The sequence below is a fragment of the Camellia sinensis genome, chromosome 10, assembly GCF_055761805.1.
Source record: "Camellia sinensis isolate YWXY chromosome 10, ASM5576180v1, whole genome shotgun sequence".
Classification (NCBI taxonomy): Eukaryota; Viridiplantae; Streptophyta; class Magnoliopsida; order Ericales; family Theaceae; genus Camellia; species Camellia sinensis.
Window position 1 is genome coordinate 157,179,103 of NC_138970.1, and position 8,993 is coordinate 157,188,095.

Below are 8,993 nucleotides of genomic sequence, written 5' to 3' on the forward strand. Positions count from 1 at the left end.
GGCAGTTAAGTTTGATGAACGGAAAATCAAATGATGTTTCAATTTGGTCCTTGTAGTTTCTAGGATGTGTTAATTTGATCTATATTGTTTTGACTTTTCTATAAACTACAGGGACCAAATCGAAACATCATTTGATTTTCCGTCCATCAAATTTAACTACCGTTATTTATTGAACTAATATGACACAATCCATAAAATTAAGGGGCAAAATTGATCAAATTGAAACAACAGGGACCAAAATGAAAAAACGAGTAAACTATAGGGACAATTTGCATAATTTACCCAAGATTATTTGTACAAATTTTATTGTTGAATAAATCAAAATGTATAAAATTATGAATATAGTTAAGGTGGTATTTGCTAACAATTAAAAAGATCTCAATGTAATTAATCTTCTTTCTATTCAACCTTTTAGGCTAATTTTTATATCTTTAGTCGAGAGTTCACAAGTGATCCAATTAAATAATTTATAGGACATTATTTCTCTATCAAAACTTAATTGTTTTTGATGAACACTACAAAAAATTTGCTTTTTTGCGACGGTAAAATACCGTCGCCAATACCCAAAAAGCCATCTCAAAAGCTTTTTTGCGACGGTATATAGCTTTTAGCGACGGTAATAGGGGGGTCGCAAAAAAAGGGGTAGCTAAAGGTCTTTAGTGATGGTAAGACGCCGTCGCAAAATATTGGCGACGGCAAAATTGCCTTTTAGCGACGGCAAAATACTGTCGCAATTAATGTGTAAAAATCTGAAGTTTTTGAGACGGCACTAAAATACCGTCGCTAATATGGTTATTTGCGACGGTAAAATACCGTCGCAAAAGGGTTTATTTGAGACGGTAAAAATACCGTCGCTAAAATAGTTATTTGCGACGGGTTTAATACCGTCGTTAATACAGTTATTTGCGATAGAAAAATGTGCCGTCTCTAAAAATATTATTTGCGACAGTAAAAATACCGTCGCTAAAGGCCTTTTGTTAATATTGCCAATATCATTGGCAACGGCTACGCTACTGTCGCAAAAACCTGGTTCTAACAAAAATGCTGCAATAAAATTATTAAAAATATGCAAATTACCTGTATTAAATAAAAATAGCTAAAAAAAATCGATAATTATATAATAATATAAAAATTCCTGTATATAAATAAAATTTCATCCATAATTAAAATATTCTTCCATTCATAACAACACATCATCAAAATTATCCAACCACATAATTTTGCATAATACATACATAATGTTGTTCACAAATCTAAAAAACGTAAATCAAAAATAAAAGTTTTCTTCATAATTCTTCCGTGGGTTAAAAAAACAAAAGTTCGTCGCAATCTTCACACGGCTGCATTCCACAAGAAGCAAACTGCTACTCAGGAAATATCTGAAAATAAAAAATAAAAATAATTAATGACAATATAATTATGTGTTAATATTTTAATTACAAAAAAACATAAAAAATTAATTACTATTGTAGACACCCCATTTTTGACCGTCCTCAAGACTTGGACGTCACCGTTTGAACACTCGGTGATCATTCATGTTTGTGTTTATTTGGAGTTCCCGGAGGTCTCGGCTACGCGCCTTGTCTCAGGATCTCCAAATTCGACCGTTTAGTGTCTGGTTTTGCACCAAACACTTGTATTTTGCCTTTGAAAGGCGGGGTAGGGCTTGTAGACCATCCCCACCCACCACCGGCAGTGGCTAGAGGCCACCGGCTGTTTGTTTGTTGCCATCGGCACTTTTTATTGCCGGTCGGCACTGTTTGGTCGGCACTTAATTTTGTCAAAATGACATTTTTGGGCAGCCGACCACTATTCATCCACTTTATGGAGATATTTTGTGCCAGCTGTGATAGCTGGCACCAACTCTGCCTCCCTCCATACACGTGTATGGAGGGATTGCCCTCTAACCAAGCTTGTTGCATAAGCTTTGCAAGAGGGAGTCCTATAAGAGGGAGGGCTCTCCTCTTTGATCTAGGTTAGAAACTTAGAAGCAAAAACCAGAGCTTAGAGATATAGATACACCCTATCTCTATATCTCCCTCTCTCTCTCTCTTTGTGTGTGTTTCCTTGGCCTAAAGGTGGATTTTACCTTACTTTTGCACCATTACACACACCATTACACCTTGCTCCGAGATTGAGGGACTTGGGGGGTTGATTCTTGAGTTTTTGGACTGATTTTGTTCAAAAGAAAAGGGCTGGACCATTTGTTCTTCAAAGGTTCTTCAAGGGTGAGCATCTTGCTTTATATTCCCCAAACTTGCAATAGTTTTTTACCTATCTTGCTTGCTGATTTAGCTTTTGTGCATAACATGAAAAAGGCTTATATTCTCATGCTTTAGAATTTTCATTAAGGTTGTCTTGTAGTTTGAGTGCAAACTCACCTTGTTAGGCCTTATTTGGCCCCTCTTGTTGCCTCTTTGATAGGGCTTTGTTTACTTCAGTGTTTTGATCTCTTCACCATTGAAAACCAGTGTATTTTTTGTGGTAAAGAAGGTGGTTTGAAGTCTTGCATAGGGGAGGGACACCCCCCTCCCTTCATTGTTTTGTTTCCTTGCATTTTGGCCTAAAAGGGTAGCATGTATGCTTGATCTTTTTTAGCTTTATTTCAGAAGTTTTTTGGGTGTTTTAGGTCATATGTAACCTCTGTTTTTGGCCGGATTTGTGCCTCCTTGTATGCTTGTAGTACTTGCTTTGTATTGTTCCATTTTGCTTAGAAGTGCATCTCATGATTAGGCCATGATTCTTGCATGTGTTGGCTTAGTTCCATGAAGTTTTTAGCATTGTTTTCCCATGCTTAAAGTCTGTTGGTTATCAATTTGGCCATGTTTGACATGTTTGTCATGGTTGCTTTGCATTTTGGCTTGAAAGCTTTGAGCATGTTGACCTCTAGTATGCATGGTTGTGATCATCCTCATGATTTGGCATCATTTAGGACCCCATTTCAGTCCGTAAATCATGTTTGTATGTGTGCATGCATGACCTCTTCCATGCTCTTAGGGTGTACCTTTTTATGCCTAGAAATGAGTCTTGGTGGTAGCATTTCATGGGAGTCATTTTAGCTGCCATATTAGGAGGCTTTGGAGTCCCATTTTGCATGTAAAAATTCTGTTTTTACTTGTCTTAGTCATGCCATGAGTGGTCATGTTGATGAGAGTGAAATGTCTCCCTTTTGTGCTTTAACCGTAGGACTTTTGGCTTGCTTGTTGGCATGAACATTGGTCCACCTATCGGACACTTTTTGCCACTGTTTTGGGGTGGGTTAGGGCCTGCCCCTTTACGGTTCAAAACCCTCTTGCATGCTTGTCTCATGTTTGTTACATAATTGCTCCATTAAGTAATGTTTCATGTTGATCCCATTGCTCAAGTGGCCTAAGTTTGCATTGCACTTGCATATTGCATGCTTAGCATTACATACTTGTCATGTGAGTTGCATAACATTTGGCATGCTTTGCATTTCCATGTCATTGTTGCATTTTGAATCATGTTTGCATAACATGCATCGCATTTACTTGGTTTGGGGTGTCAAACCAAGTGTGGGAATCAAGGAACATTCATACTTCAAGTGATGTAATGTGCCTCGATTCTCGATCACCGAGGCCTTTGACTCCGGCTTGATAAGGCTTTGGTTCTCATTTTGTTTGTTGCATGCATATTTATATCAAGTGGCAAAATTGATCCCTTGGGCTATCATGCACCATTGATGGCTCGAGGATCGAGGATCATGCTTCATTGAGTTCAAAGCATGATAGGAAGCATGACCATGCTCACATATGCCTGAAACCCCATGCCATGCACTGTCTGTTCTGTGTTTGCTGTCAAAACTGTCTTCTGCAGGAAGTTTCTGCCGACTGGCAGAATTTAGTGCCGACCGGCAATCTCTGAAGTGCCGATGAGTTCAAGAGCAGCCGGTGGAAATTGTAAAGTGCCGGTTGGAATTCTGTCTGGCCGGTGGTGCTCTGCAGTGTGTAAAGAACCTGTTCTGGAGTTTTGGCAATTTTCAGAAAGACAGGGCAGTACAAACAGAGGTGGCGGGGGTATGGTACGGGTTTTTCAGGCGAGACGGTCTCGAGCATTCATCACTCGCGCATCCCAAGGCAGAGGCTGCGGCCACCCTTTTCTCTCTGTTGCATTCTTTCTTTTAATTAATTAGAAATTCTGTAATAATTTTATTCGCTTATTATTTGGGACTGTAATATTTATTTGGTTCCTCCGAGCGAGGACAATTGTGTAATAAGTGTGCGTGAGTGGGTGTATGTCTTCCAACCTCACGTCTTTCTTCCCTTTTATTTACCTGCTTATGATGGTAGATTAGGGCACGTTTAATTTAGCATACCTTATGCTATGCATGTGTGCATTCATGCATTTGTACTGCATGCATTAGGCTCGGTACATCACGCTAACTGTACTTGTACTTCAATTCACAAATTGAATATGTGATAGTTGATCGCATTTCACATGCCATGTTTAGGATTAGCCGAGCCTATCTAGATTGCATTTTTGCATGCGATGCATTAGCCATTCTTAACATGAACTAGGACATGCATGTTTGCTAACTAGTTTACTATTTTGGCACGGAGTACGATGTAAGTATTTATGTTTTAGCATCCCGCATGCGTGTGAGTGTTGCCATGACAGTATGCTTACCATGTGGCTAGGTGTTTATGTGAGATAAACTGTTTGAATGCCTGTGGGTGAAGGTTGGATTGTTTGAGTTGGAAAAACTCGTTGAAATCCGTGTTTTAGCCTACTCACGAGTAGCAAATTCCAAAGTGTTTTCAAAACAAACGGATATGCAATGTTTATTTTCAAATTAGACAATCTAGTTTATACTTATTTGCTGTGCGCATAACATAGTAATTCTAGGCTAATAAATGGAATAAGAACACATAACGTTTTCAAAAACGGGTATCACGGTTAGTAGAGGCCGGTCTTCGGACCGGGCGAGAGGGGGTGCTCATAACTGACCTTCCCCGATCGTACCCAAGCTCCCGAGCCGAGACAACTCCGGTGATGACGGACATGTGGCCTTCGGCACCGAGTCAGGGTTTCCTAAATTCCCCCATTTTAAAATATTTAGGTGGCGACTCTGTATCTGGCAAAGTAGTCCATGTTTGGCACTTCTTTTCAAAAAAATCTATTTCTCAAAACGATTTGCCAGATTTGGACTCTTTGGTTCAGATTAAGAACCGTGACACAAATCGAGGGTCCGAACTGTAGCATGAGCCCCACGCGGGGGCGTCTACAACTATATAATTACAAAGATAGTTAAGTAAATAATTTTGGCTAGATAGAAATCCGACCCTAACTCCCAAACCGGAAACCCGATTCGAGTCTCGTCTTCTCCCACAAGTCTCTCGTGTCTAGGCGATCATGTTGCCAAGTTTCGTGCTAAACCGACCCCTTTTGGTGATTTTGGAGCGTCAACACCTCGAATTCAAATTTCTTAAGGAACTAGTTTGCCTAGACTGAAATACGGCTCTAACTCCCAAACCGGGAAACCGATTGGAGTCCCGTCTTCTCCCACAAGTCTCTCGTGCCTAGGCGGTCGTGTGTGCCAAGTTTCGTGCCAATCCGACCGCGTTTGGTGATTTTGGGGCGTCAACACCTCGAATTTAAGTTTCTTAAGGAACTAGTTTGCCTAAACCGAAATACGGTGCTAACTCCCAAACCGGGAACTCGATTGGAGTTTCGTCTTCTCCCACAAGTCTCTCGTGCCTAGGCGGTCGTGTGTGCCAAGTTCCGTGCTAAACCGATCCCTTTTGGTGATTTTGGGACGTTAACACTTTGAAATCAAGTTTCTTAAAGAACTAGTTTGCCTAGAGTGAAATCCGTCTCTAACTCCTAATCCGGGAACCCGATTGGAGTCCCGTCTTCTCCCACAAGTCTCTCGTGCCTAGGCGGTCGTGTGTGCCAAGTTTCGTGCCAATCCGACCTCGTTGGGTGATTTTGGGGCGTCAACACCTCGAATTTAAGTTTCTTAAGGAACTAGTTTGCCTAAATCGAAATACGGCTCTAACTGTCAAACCGGGAACCCGATTGGAGTTCCGTCTTCTCCCACAAGTCTCTCGTGCCTAGGCGGTCATGTGTGCCAAGTTCCGTGCTAAACCGACCCCTTTTGGTGATTTTGGGACGTTAACACTTCGAATTCAAGTTTCTTAAAGAACTAGTTTGCCTAGAGTGAAATCCGTCTCTAACTCCTAATCCGGGAACCCGATTGGAGTCCCGTCTTCTCCTACAAGTCTTTCGTGCCTAGGTGGTCGTGTGTGCCAAGTTTCGTGCCAATCCGACCCCTTTTGGTGATTTTGGGGCGTTAACACCTCGAATTCAAGTTTTTTAAAGAAATAGTTTGCCTAGAGTGAAATCCATCTCTAACTCCTAATCCGGGAACCCAATTTGAGTCCCGTCTTCTCCCACAACTCTATTAGCTTAAAATGCAAAGAATGCAAATATACATTTTAGCTTAGAATGTAAAGTTACATTTTATACCTGATCTTCTGGTGGTGGTGTATATGGATTCTCGTCTTCTGCAGATTCCCTAAATGCCCGGTGGTCACTCGATGCATCAGGAGCCTATGATAGTCAATGCATAATGTGTTAATCATATTCGAATTTTATACATAATGTTGTGTGACAATTTAACTATCAAACAATTTAATTTATATCAAACTTGTCTGTTAGGATCCACACTTGCCCCTTGTGACACAAAGGCCATCATCTCAGCTCTCAGCTGCTGTAAATGTGTAGAGAACTCTGCTCTCATCTCCTCCCTCAGCTCCTCCCTCAACTCATCCCTTAGCTCCGCACGAACCTGCTGGGTGATCTGAACAATATTCGATGGCTGGGGTGCTAACTGTGATGGCCCTGCACCATCTTTATACACTGCTCTCCGAGGCACAGTTCTCCCGTATGTGCGACAATATCCATGATTGTCATGACCTATCAACTCATGGAAAATGGCATTCCTAGCCTCCAAAGTCCGACAATCCTCAGGTAGCATAGAGAGTTGGCCATTAAACTCATCCTGTATTGAATAAGAAATACAAGTATATGCCAAATTAAGATGGTTAACACAAAAAATAAAAAATAAACTTTAAATACAATCAAAGGTGTTTGGAAACTACCAAGGTCTGGATAACCTCTGGGTCATCTGCTCTACGTGTCATAAGCCAAACATTCATCTTATCAGTAGACTCCCCCTTATTGGTCATCTACATTTTTTTAGAAATACGAAAATTAGAATCCAAATAATTTGTAAATATACAATGTTTATTTATATACAAAAATAAAATAGTAAAATATAAACCTCATGCCGTATCTGAGCGAAAGTAGTACGCCATGTGGTATGAGCTATGCCATGAGCTCGCCGATTTTTAGCGTTCCTAGTTGCAATTTTCTATAATAGGTTCAACAAATATAAGTATATAAATATGATTTGTATGTTTACATATCATACATATAACTTATTTGTATACCTCAGCATCGGAAGTACGCCAATACTCCACAAGTTCTTCCCACTGGCTTGGCACAATGTGCAAAAGAACATCATCCTTCAGATTAGGATCTTCACTTCTAGGCTTGAAATACTTACACTTAATCTTATTCTTGTGATCCTTCCATATGCTGTTACAGTTTTTCATGCAGATTGGCTTGTACTCCTCTGGACATATATTCAAATTGTCCTATAAAACACAATTTCAAGGTTTAAATAATAATAACACAATTTTGGAATTTAAATTTTTGGACAAAAATATACTTTTACCTTCACATCCTTCCAGATAGCATCAAGAATATCATCAGGCACAATGTTCCAGTCAAGAAAAGTAAGAGGAACAATGTTACCATTTCGCACAATAATGCCAAGTTGAGTAGTTAACTTAGACACGTTATCCCTTATTGGACAGTAATTTTCATCAAATTGTATGTCCAATTTGGTATCGGTACCCCACTCCCTAATGCCCTTGGCACATCCTCTACCACGCCTACTCGAGGTTGATGAAGAACTAACATGACCTGTGAGATACAATAAGAATAAACAATATGCAATGATAATAAACAAATGCAAATTTAAATAATGTCAATACAAATCAATTTCTTATACCTGAGTGAGGCTGTGAGGAAGTCGAAGGATCTGAAAAATACAATGAAAATAAACAAGTTATATGTAATGAGAACAAATAAATATATATTTAAATAATTTTCATACAAATCAAAGCAAATTTATATACCTGCGGATGGCTCATAAGCCGATGACTCTAGTCGGGATGATAGCTGCTACGGTGCCACTGATGGTGGACGCACCGATGGTAAGCCTAGAGGCTGAGTAGATGATAGCTAGTGTGGTGCCATTGATGGGGGTTGATGCGGTGGCACTAATGGCCCCTCTGATGGTGCTTGCTGTGATGCCTCCTCTAATGGTGGTGCCACTGATGGTGGACGCACCAATGGTAGGCGTGGTGGCTGAGTAGATGATAGCTGCTGTGGTGCCACTAATGGTGGTCGATGCGGTGGCACTAATGGTGCTCGCTGTGATGTCTCCTCTAATGGTGGCACTAATGGCCCTTCTGATGGTGGTCGATGTGATGCCTCCTCTGATGGTGGTGCCGTTGATGTCCTCTTACGTACCACATCAGACATCATGCGTCGGGGATGATCAGGTTGCCTCTTCCTTCCCATAATAATCTGCAAGCAATATAACATTAATTAGAAACATAGATAATGGTTTGTCATCAACTTTAATATGACATAAATTGAACTAATACAATTACAAAGACAAAGTAAATTAAGAAACTGATGATTAACTACAACCTTGGCCTTAAGTGAATTACTGATGTTGATTAAATATCAACCTATTTGAACATCAACTGTTTCCCCTTCTGTGGCTTCCCTCACCCAACCAACTTCTTCATCACGAAGCATTATATTTTCTTCCAATTGTTGGCTCATATATGGCTCAATTTGTGGATCAGTTGAACTCATATCAAATAAACATCTTT

The 8,993-nt window shown here is 40.1% G+C and overlaps 1 protein-coding gene across 1 annotated transcript; it reads right to left on the reverse strand.

Moving 5' to 3' along the window:
* Positions 1-6,661: 6,661 nt before the first annotated feature.
* LOC145800792 (uncharacterized) lies at positions 6,662-7,389 on the reverse strand. Its single transcript, XM_082890535.1, has 3 exons — positions 7,304-7,389; positions 7,122-7,208; positions 6,662-7,021 (listed from the first exon to the last, which is right to left on the reverse strand). Exons 2-3 carry the CDS (start codon positions 7,206-7,208, stop codon positions 6,662-6,664), a joined length of 447 nt encoding a protein of 148 aa, XP_082746661.1. The 5' UTR covers positions 7,304-7,389.
* Positions 7,390-8,993: the final 1,604 nt, after the last annotated feature.

What these genes read in the sequence shown, in the direction of transcription:
- LOC145800792 (XM_082890535.1), bottom strand. Translation starts at nt 7,208, where the DNA reads ATGACCAATAAGGGGGAGTCTACTGATAAGATGAATGTTTGGCTTATG. An exon ending in CAGAGGTTATCCAGACCTTG is followed by an intron (nt 7,022 to 7,121) that starts GTAGTTTCCAAA and finishes TATTCAATACAG; the next exon opens with GATGAGTTTAATGGCCAACT.